The 20,762-nt window shown below is 45.9% G+C and overlaps 1 protein-coding gene across 1 annotated transcript; it reads left to right on the forward strand.

The window, feature by feature from the left end:
* Positions 1-3,142: 3,142 nt before the first annotated feature.
* ptk7a (protein tyrosine kinase 7a) lies at positions 3,143-20,035 on the forward strand. Its single transcript, XM_026997187.2, has 20 exons — positions 3,143-3,536; positions 12,192-12,488; positions 12,911-13,013; positions 13,489-13,664; positions 13,867-14,014; positions 14,091-14,221; positions 14,415-14,681; positions 14,818-14,954; positions 15,698-15,833; positions 15,929-16,048; positions 16,231-16,380; positions 16,468-16,612; positions 16,764-16,891; positions 17,241-17,438; positions 17,554-17,706; positions 17,862-18,085; positions 18,213-18,293; positions 18,447-18,598; positions 18,760-18,938; positions 19,051-20,035. The coding sequence occupies exons 1-20, from the start codon at positions 3,431-3,433 to the stop codon at positions 19,209-19,211; spliced, it is 3,192 nt and encodes a 1,063-aa protein (XP_026852988.2). The 5' UTR covers positions 3,143-3,430; the 3' UTR covers positions 19,212-20,035.
* The last annotated feature ends 727 nt before the right edge of the window (positions 20,036-20,762 follow it).

Here is a 20,762-nt window from a genome sequence, read left to right on the forward strand (position 1 = left end):
TTATTTCACCTTTTCATTGACCTATTATAAAAGATGTTTACATGCCGTTAGATGTCATTGCATGATGCGTTCAAATAAAATCAGGAACAAACTACCTATTATCCTTGACTTTAATTACAGTTATTTGTAGGGGTGGATAGTAACGCATTACATTTACTTAAGTACCTTTCTGAACAAATTGTGCTTTTAATAGCTGTTTTAAAAGAGTGTACTTTATACTCTTACTCGGGTACATTTACGAGCTCAAAAATTCGCTTTTACTTGAACTGTGAATTTTCCAGTGCTTCCTTTTGCTAATAACCAATGTATTCCCTAAGCTAGCTCATGCATTTGCTTTTGTGGTCTAATATGTGTTTTTGGAAGGTTAATCATATGTGTCTAGAGTTGCTGTCCACCATCGACGACACACAGTTGATGTTTATGAGATTCCAAAGACAGCGGGTGAGGCAATACACATTTTAAGCCATATTCCTTGAGTTTGTAAAAAACATGTTTTCTAACTATCAATAATCACAAGTTAGAAACTCAGCTCTCACTGCTGATGCTTAGCCTTTAAATATAACACACACACTAAGTAGGAGAGACCCAGAGCAAAGAAAACAGCTGCTGATGAATTTCTGCAGATTGAATCCAAATGTTTTGGGGTTTTTTACTCATTATATTTATACTTACAGGTATGGCATTTAGCAAACGTGATCTACCAGATTGCTTTTAGCTGTCTGCTTAGAACAAATAGTTTAGAACCGATTATGCTCACATATCTTTGTATATAGTAGGCCTACCAAGGAAAGTGTTTTTCTGCCCGGTGTTATTTATATATAGGTCTACCACACATGAATAGGTCTACCACATATTAGCTTTTTGTTTTACCAAGACTTATTTCTTAATGTCAAGCAAGTGCCAAAAATATCAGTCGCAATTTTTCTTCATGTCAGTTGAGGCTTTTCTGTGAATATCAGTCCAGCAAATCTTGTTTTATCTGGGGATGCAAAGTTGCATGATCATCAAAACTTGTGTGGTAAGATTCTTGTGATGAGAAGCCCATAAGTTCTGAGGATTTCACATAATTGTTAAGTGCTGAGACATGGAGCAGAGCGATGCCAGCTCGTCTCTCTGTCAGGGTTTTATTCAGCGCTACCACCATCTCACGGCAGATTGACCTGCTGTGGGAGCTACTGAGCAATTCTCAAGACGTTCCCCCGAGACACATGCATGGTGGCCGTTTACAAGAACCCTGGGGTACCGACCCGTCGAAATGAGATCTGGTTCATCCACAGAACCCCCTAAGACCACTGCACTATAGACCCTACGACACACCAACACACACCCTCATCATTAAGTCCCCAGCACACACACTCAGCATTAAATCCCCAATACACACCCTCATCATTAAGCCCACAACACACACACTCAGAATTAAATCCCCAACACACACCCTTATCATTAAGCCCACAACACACACTCACCATTAAGTCCCCAACACACACCCTCATCATTAAGCCCACAACACACACCTTTATCATTAAGTCCCCCAACCACCTATAGTACCAGAGAGAAACAGCAATTGTTCATTTGGGCAAAACTGTGAAGATTCAAGTGGAGACTTGCAGTTCAAATAATGTAAATATGTGTTTTATACAACACATAAGCCGATATAGTGCCGGGAGTACCTAATAAGTACACATCAAAATCACAATAGTAAAATGGTGTGGTGATCTAATAAGCTGCAACTAAGAAACAGCTCATGCTTTGCATAGGTTGGATGCTCTTTATTTAAATCCTACATCACCTTTGGATTTTCCAGAATGCTGTCTTTAGAAAGGGAAAAGGTCTTACACCATGCAAAATGAACAAATTATGTAAACCCAATAGTAATTTTAGGATATTCTAAGTGTACTCATACACTATATGTATATTGTTCAGTTAGTAGTATTAAGAAATGTTAGAGTGAGGTAAATCCCCAAATCGCAAGTCCTTTGGTTTTACAGTTTTACGTTCATGTGAACAGTCCTCAAGTTGTGCTCTTACAAATTACAGAAAGGTATACTTTTTGTACACCATGAATGCATGGTATAGATGCATGATAAACCACAGATGTCTATGGAAGCTGACAAATCATACGTTTCCATTTATGTAGATGTACTGTGAATGTATATGGTCAAATAGCTCTGGAAAGTGTGCTGAAAAAAACTTAATTTAGACTGTGTAGGGCTAAAACACAATGCTTTTGGTGTGCTCATATAAGACTCTGTCATTATATAGAATATTTTAGAAGCACTAAACAGAATAGTATTAAGAATAACAACAAAAACAAGAAGTAAAATGTTTAAGGTAAAATGTTTCAGACAGCTGTTTGCACTCTTAAGTTCGGACGTGTGATATAATTGCATGGGTATGTTAAACATTCTAGCCACCCTGTCCGTCTCTTCAGCTCCACACTCAGATGCCTGCTCTGGAGCCTGACAATGGTGGTCGTCGTCTGCCCCTTCTCGCTCCATTCTGTCACCATTAGCCTGGCAGATGTTGTGTGGATCTGTGTAGCAAGTTACAACCTCTGGGACACAGAAGCTGTCTACTTCCTGTGTTAATATTTTGTACTAACTCTCGTAACCCGTACTATATAGTATATACTTTATAGTAGTAGTGTGTAGTAAGCATGCTTATTTACATACTTTCTAAACTGCACTTGGCGAGCTTATTTCAGTCTAATACAGTGCTAGTCTACTGTAAAGTAGAAAACAGGCTATGCGTATAATAACAGTTTTAAAGATGTATAACGTTTCAGTGTTGACATTGTGGATATAACGGATTATGTAACTTCAGATACGTTATGTTGACTTCTTAAGGCGCGTTTGTCTCCCCGGTCTCTCGGTAAAGTGAAATCCGATCTTTAGTCGCTTCTTTTCACTGTGCTGAAGAACGTGTTACTCAAAACCGCAAGCAAGACCAACACAGGCAGTCTAACACAGGCTGAACCACCGGGCCAGTCTCCACCTCCCCACGGCCAAACTTCGCTGGTACCGAGTACCGGAAACCACTCAGGCCGAAAGGGACCACAGCGCGAGCAGCTACCGGAGGGGGAGGGGGAGCGCGGTACGCGAACGTGCACGCGCTGCTCCTCGCGGAGAACGTCCCGCGAGGGTCGCGCGTGCGGAGCGGATCCTTTGTGTGGCTGCGAGTAAAGTTATAATGACGCCAGCGCCGCGTCCTCCCGCATCCGCAGCCCCGCAGAACTTGGGCTGTTAACACTCGCCCGTCTCGGACAACTTGCTCCGCGTCGTCGTGACTATTCGACTGAGGGGGTTCGCCGAGAAAAGTGGATTATTATCGATCTGATACCGACGGGTCAGTCGCAGCCCGTACACGCGTGTTAGTGTATTTAAACTGTCACACCGTCGTGTTTCCTTTCGCCTTCGGCGAAGTTAAAACCATGACCATGCCGGCCGGAGAAACGGAGCCGCCGCTTCGTGGCAGCAGTGGAAAATCGGTGCCGCTGAGGAAGGCAGCTTTCGTTATGGTCACGCTTCTTTGTAAAGGTAAGAACCAAAGCCGTGTGTGTGTGTGTGTGTGTGTGTGTGTGTGTGTGTGTGTGTGTGTGTGTGTGTGTGTGTGTGGAGTTCAGCCTGTGCGCCGCTACCGTGCGCAAACATGGACCTGTCTCCCGGGGTCTTGAAGTGAGGGTCCATGAATGAATGTTGTTGGGCGACATAGCAACTGATCCCAGACTGCGTGTGTTCACGAAGCCACCGGGTTTAGGCAGCAGTGCGGAACACACGCGACTCCGTGTTGCTCCGTTTGGTGGTTCCCCCCGTGATAATCCTTTAGTGAACAATGGAGCAAACTACACAGTTTAAGGCTGTTATCCAAGTAATGGTGTGACTGCTCTGAAGTGTATTAACACTCGAGGAGACCGAGTCTTAATTCGTGGCTTGTTTGATGTGTTTTTCCCTTTTCTTTACAAACTGCAGTGCGGAATTAAAACACTTTTCCCTCTCAAGTTCGTGGATTCGCCTTCACCCGCAACGTTTCTGATATGTAAAATGAGAAAATGAGATTGTGACCGAGCTGAGTAGAAGTTTCAAAGCAAGCAATGGATGGTTTGAGAGTCGTGTGCGTGAGCACGTCTGTACCGGCGCTGCCGTCCCTCACGAGCGAACTCGTGAATTCGGTCTTGCTTTTGGGCGGGGGATGGTCGCGAGCGCAATCGCTCTGCGCCTTTCAGTGAGTGTTTCCTGCCTGATGCGTCCCACGGGGCACAGGTAAGCAGGGAGGTAAGTGGGGTGTGTGTGTGTGTGTGTGTGTGTGGGGGGGGGGGGTTTCCTTTAGACCCTGTTGAGGAAAAGGTGCAGCATTTATATGGGTTCCTGAGAGATAAAAGGATGGTGAACGGAGCCACTTCACAGGTACTCGAGGGGTCTGCTTGATGTTCAGTAACACTGGGGGGCATGTCATGCCTTTGTAATGCTAATTCGCTCACGTCTGGGAAAAAGGCATCTTCACAATGGTCAAGTAAAGGTGCAACTCAGTAGAAATGACTGGAATGACAATTTGGTCCTTTTTTAGGCGTGGGTGATGTGCATTTAAGATGATCTGTTGATAAATTTGACCCGAAGTGCCAGGTTGGTTATGCATATCATAATTTATTCAAACACCTTAATGACTGATGCATAAAGAAGGAATGACCAGGAGTCTAACAGACCAATGCTAATCAGGCAGCATCATACTGTCTCTGACCTACCTCACACTTTGTTCCCTCTCTCTCTCTCTCCCTCACACACACACACCCTGTACCTTTGAGATCATGTTAATGCTGTAACATTAACTTTTTCATAATGATCAATTAAAAAATATTGAATCTGTTGAAAATGTAAATATATTGCTCAATCCCAACTTTTGGCATCTGCATTCGTCTATTTATTATATCCGTTTACATTTTTTATGGTGGGAAAACGTGATGTTAGAAATGATAACGGCAAAACATTCCCAAAGTGGTCTCAGGGATGGTTAGGATCGGTTAGGCTGAAATGTTGTAAATGTTATTCCCAAGTGTCACGTTTACACAAGGATGCAGTTGACTTCAATATCAAGTTCTTGGAACCAATTGTCATTATTTTAATTATACACAGGATGTCCTGTGTCAAACCATTAAAGTTTCACATGGATTGTAGCTGACTCACTTCACAATAAACACCACAGCCTCACACACTCTTCAAGCTGAAGAGTTCTTTACAGAAAGCAGCTGGCTCTGTTAACTCCATGATTATTTGAAAATATCCTCTGCTCTCAGGTATTGTAAGATATGCTCAGATGTACTGCATAAATTCTAGTTTAGTCAAGGAAATCGTAAAGTAAACTATATATAGTTGATTTAGTTAGCTTACATTTGTTACAGCCTTAATAAAATCCTTTTGAGATATCACCTTTTGATGGTGAGTTATGTGTTTCTTAAGGGTTGTATTTTTAGAATGTTCCTTTTTAGTGCAGGATTATGGTCACCAGTGTGTTTACTGTTTTTAATGTTGTACATGAATCTAGCACGTTGTCAGATTAATGAAATTTTCACTTGCTTCTTCTTTGTGATAATCTGGAGTTATATGGTAGGTTCTCAAATTTCTTTGAGGTCAGAGGTTTCGTTGGTCTTGTTGATCCTTGTTGTCTGTAATGTATGCATGGACATAGATTGTGCTGGTCTAAGAAGTGATGAACTGTAGAGGTCCAGCCTAAAACGCCGAGGTGGCTCCATATCGACCTCACTTCCAGGAATGTCAGGAATGGGGGTTTTCCCGAGCTCCACTTATGTTGGTACAGCATGCTGTTCCAGAGATAGCGATCTGGCTTCAGATGAATGTGTCTTTGAACCTGTATTGAGACCAAAAGTCAATTACTGGCCAAGTTCACAGTTACACTGTTACACAGTTACACAGTTCATGTTTCTGCTGCTTAGAACATAAGCGATCTTGTAGGGTCTCTATGCTTCAGTTGACCTCATCTTTTTTTAATACTGATTACAACTGTGAATGCTTATAAACCATGAAAAAACTCTTCAGTTGGAAAATGGAATCAAAACTTGCTTTCTCTGGAAGGTAATGTACTCTAGGGAATGGCAAGTAATATTTGTTTATGGATAACGCACATCCTTTAAGTAAATTTGATGGAAGTGTATTAGCGAGAGTGAAGCTAAAATTTAGAACCATTTTTCGGAGTAAAAGTGTTTTGTTGGTGTGTGTGTGTGTGTGTGTGTGTGTAGGGCTGTAATGTGTTAGGTAGAGTCAGAGGCCAACACACATTGTTGTTGGTGTATTGGGGAGGGTGTTGTGAGAGACCAACATCTGCTCACCAGTGCTCCAGTGTTGAGAAGCGTCTAATTGTATCACATTCCAGCTTTCACACTGTGCAGAGATATAGTGTAGAACTCCTGTGGAGTGTGTGTGTGTGGTGTGAAACCCCACCTCACACTGTATCTACAAATTATCCATGAGTGTGGAAGGAAGTCGAGAAAGTGTGAGTGAGTAACGTTACAGTTATGCAGCACTTAGTGCAGTGTGAAAGTTGGCTTTCGTGTGAGTGAATAACAATAGTATTTTATTTTCTGTAGTTGCACGAGCATTGCAGGAATGCTGCATGTTCTCACGTGGGTGGGGGGGTGGGGGTGTCGTTTTAAACCCCTGTAGTGCTGCGGAATTAGGGACCTTTTGCTGAAGAATTAGCCCCAAAAGTGATGTGATAAATTCTGAAAGATTAAAAAATTTGTGCTGGGCAATGGATACAGAATGAACAAAAAAGACTACATGGTAATCTTGGTGAAAGCAGTACTAAGCTCCAGGCGTTTGGAAAGGGGTAGGTCCTAGCATGCGTCGTCCTGTTCCACCCACAGCCCCACCATGCCACCCGGAATATGTGCCAGCCCTGCTCCAATCTAAGCACTGCCCCCTGCCAGTTGCCCATAATGAAGAAGGACCTGTGTGTTTGTGAGCAGGTCTCCATTGTCTTTTGCGTCTGATATGCGTATCAAAGGCCTGCAGAGAGACACCTGTCTAGCCGTGTCCATGTGAACGTGACTGCTGTGCCTGATGGAGCAGCTGGGGAAACAGTTCACGTCCTGCCCAAGATGGACCTGGACTTGGCAGGCAGTGACTTGCCCCGAGGACGGCCTGGCCGCAGGCAGGGGTCTAGGCTGGTGGTTTCAGAAGTGAGGTCCCCACAGGGAAGCAAACAGCTGGTACATGTCAAAGTAACATCCAAATGAATTCCAGGACCCAAGGTGTCCCAGGAGAACGTTGTCCAAAGCATCAAAACCTCTGCTGACTTGACTTCTTCCCATACTGCATCCTGGTGCCTTCTCTTCCCAAGCAAACAATACAAACATATGTGGTCATCCACATGACGTAAAAGAAACCACTGTGATTCCTCAGACCAGGCCACCTTCTTCCAGTGCTCCACAGTCCAGTTCTGATGCTCACGTTTCTATTGTAGCAGTGGACAGTGGTCAGCAACTAATAGAATCTGGCCAGTCTGCAGTCACACAGGCCCACACACAGCAAGCTGTGATGCACTGTGTGTTCTAATAGCTTTGTGTCATAGCAAACGTTTTTCAGCAACTTGTACTACAGTAGCTGTTCTTTGGGATCGAACCAGTCAGACTGGCCTTCACTCTGCACACATATCAGTGGCCCTTGGGCTCCTGTGACCATGTCACTGGGTCACTGGGTGTTCTTCCTTCGGCCACCTTTTGGTAGGTACCAACCACTGCATACTGTGACACCACATCAGAACTGCTGTGTTGTGGACACTCTGACCCGGTCGTCTACCCATCACAGTTGGGGCTTTTGTCCAAGTAGCTCAGATTGTTACGTTTGATTATTTTTCCTGCTTCTAACACATCATCTTCAGTCAACTGACGGTTCCCTCACCGTCTAACACGTCCCAGCCCTCAAGGGGTGCCACTGTACGAGATGATCAGATAATCAATAGAGTTGATCATCTGTTCTGTGGTGTTTTGGCTGATCCTTGCATGTGTGCTGCTGGCTAATTGAGCCAGCGTTGTTTTAAATTTTTTGTTGTCATTTTTTTCTTCATTTAAGACAGCAGATGTCAAAGTGCGGCACAATTCTTATCTTCTTATGTAGATAACTATAAAACGAATTAAAAACAAACAAACATATATATTGGAATTGAATAGTGGACACAGGCATGGTGTGCGTTTATGGAATCTTCGTAATCTTCAGTAAAGATGATTTGAAGCACTTTCACTTCACTAGATAATAATAATTCAAATCCTGACAGAGTATAACACAAACTTAGAGAAGGCTTGTTAAATATCTTTGATGCAAGTTTAGTAGAGTAGTGGATGTTGGGTTGGAGTGGAGTAGTGCAATCGAGTAGAGGTTGGGTTAGAGTGGAGTAGGGAAATCACGTGTCTGACTAGTTTTAAACAGGGAGCCCTTTTCAGCCAGCGTGGAACAGGTTGCCTTCCAGTTTGTGCACCTAATTTTGTACCACTTGGCACATTTCCACCAAAAATAGTTTCTGGAACCCAAAAAGTTTGTTCGCAGCTGGAACCAGAGAACAGCAGGCTTTTCAGTGCTAACGGTGACGGGAGGTCGACTACATGTAGGCTAATGTAGTGTTTTTATATTTCCATGACGTATTACATTTGTTCTATTAATTATATAAACACTGTTTGTAATATTTGTTTAGTAGAATTTCTCAATTAATTTTACCTTTTCATTATGCTTTCTTCCTCCTTTTTTGTTGTGCGTTCGTCACCCATGATGCGTACATTTATTCTTATTACCAATAGTTGACCCGTGCTTGCTTTTTGGATAAAAGCAAGCCTCTGTAGCAACAGCGCAAATGCTCACAGGTAATCTGTGTGCGGGTGATCTAAGCGCTCCGTCACCTTACTATTGCTTAGTGCCGTTGTCCAACAGCCTCCGTTGACGACGCATCCTCAGTTCCAGTAAGAACTGGTGCAAATGCAGCTCGGTCCTCTGAATAGCACCAAATGATCGAGTTATTTTGCTTAAAAATGGCTAAGAAACAACTGTAAATGAATACAGAGCCCTTCACTCTAAAATGCAGTTATTTTAAGGGCACGTTTTTAATGGCACTAGCTTGATTTTTGTTCTGAGCTACTAGTTATTACAGTTTAGGTTCGTGGTGTTTTGCGTGTTTTGTTCAAAGGTTTATAAACGGTCATACGTGGATCATTTTTGATGCTTTTAAGTCCCATCGTGCCTGTGCTGAAAGTCTGTGGGGGTTTTTGTTTGTTTGTTTGTTTTGTTTTGGGTTTTTTTCATGCCTGATGGAAGATTCTGAGTTTTCCAAAGTTGGGGCCCCCACTGAACTACAGACACCCTTTAGAAAGTCTTGCCCAAGGCTGCTTTGCCTCCCTGCATGAAAGCAAGTCTTTGTATGTGGTCAGGGTTATGGCAAGTGGGGAGGCTCCACACAGAATATGGGTTTTGCAGACAGAACGACTCTCAGCACTCAGTCTCTCTCCTTGGGGACCTGCTTGTATGGGCAAGCAAAGTAAGTTTTTTTAAAAAACATAATCTAGGTAATCTGTGCACTGGTAGGCCTACATAGACACACAGCTTCACAACCTTATTAGAGATGCACATTGGAGATTGTTAGATTAGAATGCTAAAATGGTGACAAGTTGTGCAGAATTTTGCTGTATATGTGACTAATAATTATAGCTCGGCGGGTTCCCTCATTTAACCTCCACATCTGAAGGAAAGGCCCAGTGAGTGCTGTCTTTTTTTTTTTTTTGTCCCAGAAACGTCTCCATGGAGTCCACTTTGTGCTGACAGCAAGCGTGACTTTTGGAGCTTCGATCTCCCTATTGTTCTCACAAGAAATATGCCAGTACAGCAGCAAGTTTTAGTTAGAAAGACGAGTTTGAGAGACACGGTAGCCGTGACCCTTTTGTAATGCGCTGTAGCTTGGTGGGCCAAATCTTTTTCTAATGTGGAGTCATGTAATCGCCAGATTAAGGTTTCTGTTTGTTTTCCTGTTGCCCAATGCCTTATCAGCTTGTGGTTAAATGTTTTGTCTTGGTTCCTATCAAGGTTTCTTCCTCATGTTCTAGGGAGATTTTTCTTGCCACTGCCCTGGCTTGATCACTGGTGGCTTGGACTCGGACATTCGTAAAGCTGCTTTGTGACGTCTGTTGTAAAAAGTGCTATATTAAAAAAATTTGATTTGATTCGGTTTGCATGCACTTTTGGACTGTGGAGTTACGGACTGGAAGGAACGGTAGGATGTTGGACCTCCACAGAGCTGATGCAGTGTCGAGACTTTATTTTATGGGTAATCATGAAACTAAGCAGAGGTTTCTGGAAGCATAGATACAGGGGTAATGGTGGAGACTTTTTGTGCTTGCTCTTTTAATGCCTGCGTAACTGGCGTGTGCGTCCGGGGTACACCGATGTGCTGCTGTCATTGTCTGGCTCAATTACAAATGCTGATCTGAGACCAGCCACGTGTATCCCAGCAGAGGGCATCTGCAAAGCTCCCTGACCTGCCCAGACCTCCGTATGTGACCTCTAAAACGTGTTGCCTCTGTTGTCAATGTTCTGTTCCTCTGTTCTGTTCTTTTAAGCCTTGATTTAACCTTCAGCAGGAAAGTGTTGACCCATTTAGGCATTTATGGTTCTGTGACAGGTCACACCGTCTCTAACGTAATGACGCGACTGCTCGTTTGTTCCCTGAAACCCGGGAATGATGGACAGGAGGTATTATGCCACCACACGCTCTAACCGAACAGCAGTAGCGCCTCCACGGTGGTTTCACTCGGCGCCTGCGTGATGTGCAGGCACGCCACAGCATGCTTCCTGTTCCCTGCGCAGAGCTTTTGTGTGTGAGCGCTAGCTGTGCTCACTGGAGTGGGACGGACTGATGTCTTTGTGTCAGCAAGTGGCGTCCATGTGAATGGAAGCCTCATGCCGTGGGCAGATGAAGAAGCCAGAGATTAGAGATGTCAGACATTCATACCTCATTTTGTTTCGGTGCAAAGGCAAGCTGTGTTGGATTGTTAAATCGTTCGGCAGCGCGGCAAACAACTGACTGAGAAGGATCTGGGCCTTGGACGTGAAGTATGGTTTCTAAGGGTTACTGTATTTTGCTTGTTTGGGGCCTTTTGTCTGTCCTTTAGGTGTATTTCCCCCAGCAATCATGGGCAGCTAAACAATATTATCATATATCCCAAAAAATAGATTTGAGAATTATGGTAAGAAAATTAGCATTTTATTTTCTATTCCATACCATCCCGCATGACTGTTTTAATGGAATCTTTATTAAACCATTTAATTTATACAAACGGTCTAATCTATGGTTGGTTAAAATGTGGAAAGCACCGCATTTAATTATAGACAAAAATATCACGAACTACAAATTATATATGCCACTTGAAAAGATTATAGCACATTTTCAGTCTGACAGAATGCTGGCATACATCCAAATGAAACAAAGAAACACCAGAACATGTGACCTCTTGCACGTCAAAAATGAACGACCCGAGAAGACGACCCGCCAGTTTGGCAATGTTTTGATCTCTAACCGAATGAGCAGATGTTCACAGAACTATGCAAAATAAAAATAAAATGTCAAAATAAGGACCCTGGCCACTGAATTTAAATTCCTTTAGAGGCATGTACCAAAAAACCCCTTGTTTGCATGAACATCTGAAATTTTACACAAGTCAGTCAGTCAGAGTTGGAGAGTCAGAGTCAGAGTTATAGCGGTAGGTTCATATCCGCACATTAATCTAGATGATCTGGAGCGTAACCCAGTGGAGAAGGATGTCAGCTGTAATATTCCAGCGGATTCCCGGCTGTGCGGGTAGAAGATGGAACCCTCCTGGAGGAGCGTAATGGAGCAGCGTGTATGCGTCAGCCCTGTAGCAGGACCCTTGTCTGCACGCCACCTGCTCATCTGGCCTTCCACTAACAGCTGCTTTCACATAAGTCAGCCTGTGTGTGGAGGTGAGCGGAGGGAGGGGAGCTATTGCCCCGGGGTACGGCAGCTTTAGCAACGCAATACCCGAGATCACAAGGACTCTGAGCCTGACCGCACTGTGCTGGTGTGGGTACAGGGCCTGGTACTGACACAGCATTTGATGCTGTATTCTGATTAGAGTATCTTTTATTGTTCTCTCTCTCTCTCTCTCTCTCTCTCTCTCTCTGTAGCACTTTGCACGCAGTCTGCATCCTTCTACTTCACAAAGGAGCCCACATCCCAGGATGCACTGCATGGCCGCAGCGCCATGCTGCGGTGTGAGGTGAGCGACCCGGAGGGCGTGTCTTACACCTGGCTGCAGAACGGCCAGGCGCTCTCGCACTCGGAACGCCGCTACCAGGAGGGAGGCAACCTCAAGTTCACAGCCATCGACCGGACCCTGGACTCCGGCAGCTTCCAGTGTGTGGCCACCAAAAACCTCACGGGAGAAGAGGAACACACGAGCGAGGCGTATTTCAACATCAAATGTGAGTTGAATGCTTGTTTGTGCCGGACCCCACCCTGAAACAAATCACGGTTCACGCCCACTTTTAGCCAGGAACCATGTTAAACGAAAGGCATGGACAAATGCCCTTCGTCTCTCGCCAAGATTAATTGCCTGAAATGCAGCGTCTGGCTGCTTGTGTCGGATAACTGGGAAGGTCGGCTGAAAAGCAGGGCATGTTTTTACGGCGGGCGCAATGCGTGACCACATGGTGCCAGCAGCTCAGTCTAAGTCTGATAATGAGCGACTAAGGTTTCAACTGTTTCAGGCATGTCTTGATGATAAAGTAACCATGAGGATTTTATCTGACTTTTTTCTCTCTCTCACACACACATACACGCACGCACGCCCAACCCCCACGTCTTCTCTCACTCTCTTTATAACTCCCTGCTCCACCTCCTCCAGGGTTGGAGAGTGGTGGAGTAACTCTTCAGAGTCCAGCCTCAGAGGCACAGATTGTGAGCTCTTCACCCGTGATCTTGCGCTGTAACATCGATGGGCACCCCCGGTGAGGAATTCCGCATTTGCAGAAGCTTTTGACTATTAGTGACCATCAAATTGGTCAGAACCACTTTTCAGAAATCACTCCCTAAATCGCACATCTTCCGTGTTAGTGAGTGTGTGTTTGTGATGAGACCTGTAAGAAACAAATAACAAAAACCTAGGAAGTGGTGTGGTTTTGGGTTTTTTTTTTGTTTTTTGTTTTATTTTTTTCCCTGACTGATGTAAGAAATCTGTGATTTAGGAATTTTAAATTTAGTTTTAACTTTAAACATGGCTAGAAGTATGCTTTATTTACCTCAAAGTCAGTTTTAAAGTATAAAGTTAAAGGCAGGTTCTTGTCTCTGTGATGAGATGAAACCTGATTTAATTCAGTAGTGCGGATTAGTCTGAAACTAGGGGGGAGAAATGACCACCAACTGTCCTGAACGAACGTGGAGATTTGTGACTGCTCATCGTGGATCTGTTCCTGGACCCCTCAGGCCCACGAGTCGATGGTACAGAGATGGGCTGCTGATGTCAGAGAAGACGAACAACAAGAACCGCACGCTGTCCCTGCCGAGCGCCAGCCCGGACCACAACGGAGTCTATTACTGCTGTGGCAAAAACACAGCAGGCCAAGTGTGCAGTGCCACCAACTTCACTCTTAACATCATAGGTACGTGCGTGCGGGTGTGTGCCGGTTGCTTGTCTACGTGCGCACATAAGGTTAGCACAGGTGCTGGTGGAATGAGAAGTCTGATTTCTCCAAACGAAGCCTGTTTTTGTGATCCCACACGGATTGGAGACCGAGGTGGTAAAACTTGGGAAGGATTTTGGGGGAAACGTGAGTTAGCGATGCGTCGTGTCTCCTGCTGTAGATAAGAGTTTCCCGCGGCCCGTGGTGAAGCCCGAGGACCTGGTGGTGCAGAAGAACGAGGAGGCCCAGTTCCACTGCCGCTTTACCGCTGAGCCCCCACCCACCGTGGAGTGGTACCACGAGAAGGAGCTCGTCTCCAACAAGAGCCGGTGCGTGCGCTTAAATGGAGAGGGTTCCGTCCTCGCGTGCCTCTGGTCCGCATGCTGACGGCTGCTGTTTCCACAGCGTCTTCCTCCTGAGCAACGGCTCACTCGTGATCAGCCAGGTAAAGCAGCGCAATACCGGCCGCTACAGGTGTGTGGCGCAGGGACTCCGGGGCCCTCCCGTCTCGCTGGAGGCTTTTCTAAGAATAGCTGGTAAGACACATAGACACACTCATAGACACACACACACACACACACACACACACTCATAACCACTAACATGGAACATCAATGACAGTCCAGCTTTGCGTTTTTCTGTCTGTTGGGTTTATCTGTCTGTTTTGGTCCAAAAACATCAGCAGCCTTTGTGCCACTGTCTGTAACCTGCGCGCTTTCTTGACGACAGAGATCGAGGACATGCAGGCACGGCAGTCCCGGGTCTTCACGGCAGACTCCCTGGAGCGGGTGTCGTGCCGGCCACCCCGCGGGCACCCGGAGCCGGAGGTGTGGTGGGAGCACGCGGGCCAGCGCGTGCCTACGACAGGCCGGGTCTACCAGGACGGGCTGGACCTCATGTTCAGACCCACAAAGGGAGAGGACTCGGGCACCTACACCTGCTTTGCCCAGAATAAAGCAGGCCAGAGGAAACATGAGCTCACGGTGACCGTGGCCAGTGAGTTCTCTCAGTCCTGACAGGAATACATCTCTGTAGCACAGGATACTTGTGCAGTGCTTTGCAGAGTTCAGATTGACAGTCTTGTTATTGTTTTGGCTTTTCCATGTGGCTCTGATGATGCTTTCATCACTAGCTGCACCTGAATGGGTTCAGAAGCCCAAGGACACTCAAATGGAAGAAGGGCATTCTGGGTATTTACACTGTGAGACACGTGCTACGCCTGACCCGGAAGTCACATGGTACCGCAACATGCAGCCAATCAGTGTTGAGGTGAGTGGGAGCATGTCAGATGTACTCTGTCCCTACCCTGAGAATAACTCAGGAGACAATAGATTACTGTTGTGTCGTAGATGATGGTGCAGTACTGCTGCGTCGTAGATGATGGTGCAGTACTGCTGCGTCGTAGATGATGGTGCAGTACTGCTGTGTCATGGACGATATGCAAGTTTGATATGAACCAGTAATGTGAGGAGTCTGTGATAGAAGGTGGTTAGAGGATAGGGGTTAGGCTTAACAGTTAGGGTTGGATTAGTGTTAGAAGACAGTGGAAGAGAAACATTGAGACTATTCTCTGTCTTGGCTCCCAGATGGTGGAACAAATTTCCACTGCAGAGTCCCTTGCAGTCTTGAAACGCAGACTGAAGACCCATCCATTTGTGGAATATTTAAATGAGCACTAACCCTACTCCTATGTTGACTAACTGAAACTCTAGTACGTGTTCTTTGATATTATTGGTTATTGATCTCATCGTTGTCTAATGTAGAGTTTAAGCTTTTTTGCACTTCTAGGCATCAGCAGCGATCCCTGTATTTCAACAGTATCCTAGTTCATTGGTATCTTGGACTCTAATCTACTCTAATCTGGCTAGGATACACTCTAGATGACAGAAGCACTTTAAGTCGCTCTGCATAAGAGCATCCGCCAAATGCTGAAAATGTAAATGCTAGATGGGCGGTCCCACACCGCGTCTCTTCGCCCCGCCCCTCACCCCGCCTCTCACTTTCTGGGACAGGATGCGCGTTTCAAGCAGTTTCCCAACGGGACACTCCGCATCAACAGTGTGGAGGTGTACGATGGCCACGTGTACAGCTGCGAAAGTCGAACTGAAGCAGGAAGATTAACTGCACAGGCCAAAGTCTTTGTACTGGGTAAGGCGTGCGTGTGTGTGCGCATTATGGGGAATAGAAACCCTCCTTAAAATCTGTGTTCTACCTTAATCGATGGCGTCTGCTCCGTTCCCCAGAGCGGCTGAAGTTCACGCCGACGCCACAGTCCTGGCAGTGTCTGGAGCTGGAGAAGGGAGCCATCGTGCAGTGCTCTGCCAAAGGCCGCCCGGCGCCCACCGTCCGATGGACCAAAGACGGTGGGCGGTGCTTCTGCAATCGAAAGAAAAGGATATTAAACGATGTTGCATGCGTAAAAAAATCTGGTAGATTGTTTTAGCTGCTGGGAACGCTGGGAAACGCATGTAGTGTTTCAGAAAGTCTCAGGCCTTAAACAGGGGCCTGAAAGTAATTTAAAATGCGTATCTACCGCCCCCTGCAGGTGACGGTGAAATCCTAGGCTGGATGGAACAGAATGGGGGCACACTGCACTTCCCCAGAGTGACGCGGTCGGATGCAGGGAACTACACCTGTGTGGCCTCCAACAGTGTGCAAGGAGAGATCCGAGCAGTAGTCCAGCTGACCGTAGCAGGTGGAGCCGGACCCTCGGCGGCAGCTGCGCATGCCCAACTGGGACGCTTCCTGTGGCTTCATTTCTTGCTTTCCCTCCCTCCCGCAGTGTTCGTGGTGTTTAAGTTGAAGCCGGAGAACACGACGGTGTACCAGGGCCACACGGCCGTGCTGCACTGCCAGGCTGCAGGAGACCCGCTGCCCATCATCCAGTGGAAGAAGAAAGACAAGTTCCTGGAGGCCAGCGGGAGCAGGTAGGTCATAAGTCGCCGCCCGCACAGGCCCTGCTGGGAATCAAAGCCGTGTTCTCCCAGACTGGACCCCGACCTGTTTGTCAAACGGAATCCATTCGTGCGCGCAAATCGGGCCCTTCACCGGCTGACCGATTCTGTTCCGTGTGTGAAGGTTCCAGATGATGCCCAACGGCTCTCTGGTCATTAGCGACGTCGCCCCGGAGGACACAGGGAGCTACACGTGCATCGCTGGGAACAGCTGCAACATCGCACACACCACGGCAGAGCTCTACGCTGTGGGTGAGCGCGGGGTGGGCGGGGTTAAAGGTAGACCGTGCCGGAGGGCGGCTTCCTCATTAGCACGGATCTACATTCCAGTCATGTGTATTGTCCTTTTAAATTATCATTTGGAATCACAATCACAGTAGAAGAAAGGGTTGTATTACAATTGGAAGCCAGATCAGGCACGTTGAATTTCAGTTAGAATTCCGGTTTGATTTCCTAGTTAATTTAAACTTTTAATTGTCAAAATATGGACCTAATTGTCCAATAGTTTTGTGTGTGAAAATGAAGTGGGCTAAGCGGGGACTTTTATTTTGCCTCTGCAGTTATTCATATTTCTACACGTTGTCTGTCTGTGTGGCTACAGAGAAGCCCGGGCTCTCCCTGGCCCATGATGAAAAGGCTCCCTACAAGATGATCCAGACCGTGGGCCTGTCGGTGGGGGCGGCTGTTGCCTACATCATCGTTGTACTGGGTCTCATGTTCTACTGCAAGCAGAGACGTAAGGCCAAGAGACTACAGAAGGGCCAGAGCCAGGACGAGCCTGAGACCGAGTGTCTCAATGGTGTGTGTCTGCGTGCGTGTGTGTCTGGGCGTCGGCGCGCATCTGCCCCGTGGTTATTCAGCCAGTATGTTGTTGGATGTTCTGTGCTAATGCAGTTGTCCAATTCATCCTGTAGGAGGCACAGTGCGTCAGAACGGCCAGGCTACAGCAGAGATTCAGGACGAGGTAGCGCTGACCAACACGGCTGCTGCTGGGAGCAACAAACGCCACAGCACTCAAGAGAAGCTGTACTTCCCCCGGACCAACCTGCGCACCATCGCAACACTGGGTACACACACAGCACTAGTACTGAAGTCTCTCTTGGTTTTTACCTGTAACCAAAATGTTTGTTAGCTTATTTCTACAGTCCTGTCTTAAATTAATGACGAGGGGATAATGGTGACAGAGTGGGAGGAAGAAAACGTTGAACGTGTGTGTTTTCAGGTAAGGGGGAGTTTGGTGAAGTGTTCCTAGCCAAGGCGAAGATAAGTGAGGAAGAGGAAGTTGTTCTAGTGAAGAGTCTGCAGTCTCGGGACGAGCAGCTGCACACAGAGTTCCGCCGTGAGAGTGACATGTTTGCCAAACTGAGCCACCCCAACATCACGCATCTGCTGGGCCTGTGCAGAGACTCCGAGCCGCACTACATGGTCCTAGAATACACAGACACGGTAACTCCTCCTCAGTGTTGGAGCATGCCTCAAACATTTCCAATCAGAATTATACTAACCTGAAATTCATTCAACTAACTTGAGATAGAATGAGTGAGAGTATGCTTGACTTCTCTCCTTCCAACAGAGTGACCTGAAGCAGTACCTGAAAACCTCCAACAGCAGTGACGAGAAAGTCAAAGTACAGCCGTTCAGCACTAAGCAAAAGGTAAGGATGTTCTCCACGGACTAGAACTGTTGTCCCAGCTTATAAAATTCATCGTACAGTTGAGTTTTGTGTGAAATGTAAATGCTCAATAAAGAACTGCTCAAACATGAGGGTTGTGTTCATTGCACTGCTCCTCGCCATCTCTCTCCTCAGGTGTGGGTGTGTCTGCAGGTTGCCAGGGCGATGGAACACCTGTCCAGTCAGCGCTTTGTCCATAGGGACCTAGCTGCACGCAACTGCCTCATCAGCTCCAAGCGGCATGTGAAAGTGTCGGCTCTAGGACTGAGCAAAGACGTATACAACAGGTACACTTAACGCGTCCTCGGGCCAATACCCGAGGGCTTTCCCATCAGGGAAATTATTGAGCTTTGGGGGAACATGATTTTGTGAATGTCACAAACTTTCACATGGTTCCTGAAAACTTACATTGTGTGTTTTTTGTTTGTGTTTGTGTGTGTGCATGTAGTGAGTATTTCCATTATCGTCAGGCCTGGATCCCCCTACGTTGGCTCCCATCTGAGTCTGTGTTTGAGGACGACTTCTCCACCAAGTCAGACGTCTGGTCGTTCGGAGTCCTCATGTGGGAGGTTTTCAGCCTTGGAGAGCTACCGCACGTAGAACTTGCAGACGACAAGGTGCTGGAAGGTGAGCTGGTGATGGATAAAACCTGCTGATGGTAGCTGAGAAAACTGAAGGGGGGGGGGGGGGGGTCACCTGTGCCTGTCACAGGATGCTAATGGTCTGGCTCTCTGTCCAGGGCTTCAGCAGGGTACGCTGAAACTGCCCCCACCGCAGGGCTGCCCCTCCAGGGTCTACAAACTCATGCTGCACTGCTGGGCCACCAGCCCCAAGGACAGAGTCTCCTTCAGTGACGTCGCCACGGCCCTGGGTGAGCTCCCGTCCGAGAGCAAAGTGTGAAGGGATAAGAACGGGATAAGGGAGAGACCAGGGACCGAAGCAGAGCACTTGGGTTGGCCTGCTAAGACTGAAAGCCATCATCTCGGATCCCATCTCCTCATCACAAATCGACCCAACCGCTTCAGAACAAGGGCTGGATATTTTTGTGTTATTAGCCTCTTTCTTGCCCGTTAGCCCCGTCAGTAGGTGACCTGTATGAGGAAGTTGCTTATTGTCTTGGGACAAACCATATTAAATTTGCATATAGAATCTGGTTCTGAACTACATTTGTTAAAATGCCTGTCCAGCCACTCCTGCTTATGGTTCAGTTAGTGTGAACAGGAGGAGAAAGGGTTTTCATATAGAGAATAGGTGTTATGGTTTTTTAAAACCATGCACTGACAAATCTGGATTTTTTGTATTACAGAAGGATTGTTCCAGGAACCTTTTAATTTATTTTAAAGGTTCTGGTTGTGCTTTTACTGTACAGCATGGTACTGTTTGATATTCCTTTTATTCGTTAGGTGGTTTTTAGAATTCAGATTAAAACAAATTTAAAGATAACTGAAGCAATGGTTAAATGATGACATGAGGTCATTGACATAAGGGTGACGTGGTAAACTGATGCCTGTAAAATGAAGGATGTATTTTTACACTATTTTTCAAATGCTTTGTATTTGTTTTTGAGTGTTTTAGAAAATTGTCTTTTTGGGGGGGGGGGGGGGTGTTTTTTTAACAGATACACTCATTGGATGTGTTAAAATTACAGAAAAATGTAATAAGACATGAGACAAGAAAAGGATGTATTCTGTTGATGCAATAAAGATCCACCTTTTGCAACCTTTTTAATTTTTAATTTTTAATCTTTTTTTAGTATATGCGTATGTACTCCACGCAGCATGTGTATTGCAGCGTTATAAGCAGTTATCCAAGCAGGAGTGTACTAGCAGTCAGAGTTCCTAAAATATTCTGGGGTAGAAAATCTGAAAACGCACACATTAATAGTTGCCACAATACGTTGAAAGTGATGAAATGGTGCCAAGTTTGAAAGTAGTACTGAGCCGGTGCATCCCATAAAGCTTTGCGTTAGCGAGTCAACTAACTGCTGGAAATGAGTGGCACCTAACAGTATGTGGCAGACAATAACATTTTAGTGAACATTCTAAAAAATATATATATATATTTTTAAAAAGGACATTTCATGATCTAGTTTTATAAATAAAGAAAAAGAAACAGGATGTTTCAGACAGACATAATATTAGTGTGTGTATAAATATGTACATTTCTTTTCAACATGTTTCATAATCACTATGAACGTACTTTCCCCTATATCAGGGTGGATCAATGCTGGAGCTTTAAACCCCCCCACACACACCTCTATGTACTGGATCTTTAACTCCACACACACTTTCCTACATACTGGATCTTTAACCCCACACACATTACTCTACGTACTGGATCTTTAACCCCACACACACTCCTTTACGTACTGGATCTTTAACCTCCCCTCCCTCCCTCCCTCCCTCCCTCCCTCCCTCCCTCTCTCTCTCTCTCCCTCTCCTCTCCGTACAT

Source organism: Electrophorus electricus, chromosome 26, assembly GCF_013358815.1.
Source record: "Electrophorus electricus isolate fEleEle1 chromosome 26, fEleEle1.pri, whole genome shotgun sequence".
Classification (NCBI taxonomy): Eukaryota; Metazoa; Chordata; class Actinopteri; order Gymnotiformes; family Gymnotidae; genus Electrophorus; species Electrophorus electricus.

Bases quoted from the DNA above. Each gene is read 5' to 3' on its own strand.
- ptk7a (XM_026997187.2), top strand. From the start codon at position 3,431: ATGACCATGCCGGCCGGAGAAACGGAGCCGCCGCTTCGTGGCAGCAGT. The intron at 3,537-12,191 runs GTAAGAACCAAA...CTCTCTCTGTAG, and splicing joins GGTCACGCTTCTTTGTAAAG to CACTTTGCACGCAGTCTGCA. The intron at 14,222-14,414 runs GTAAGACACATA...TCTTGACGACAG, and splicing joins GGCTTTTCTAAGAATAGCTG to AGATCGAGGACATGCAGGCA.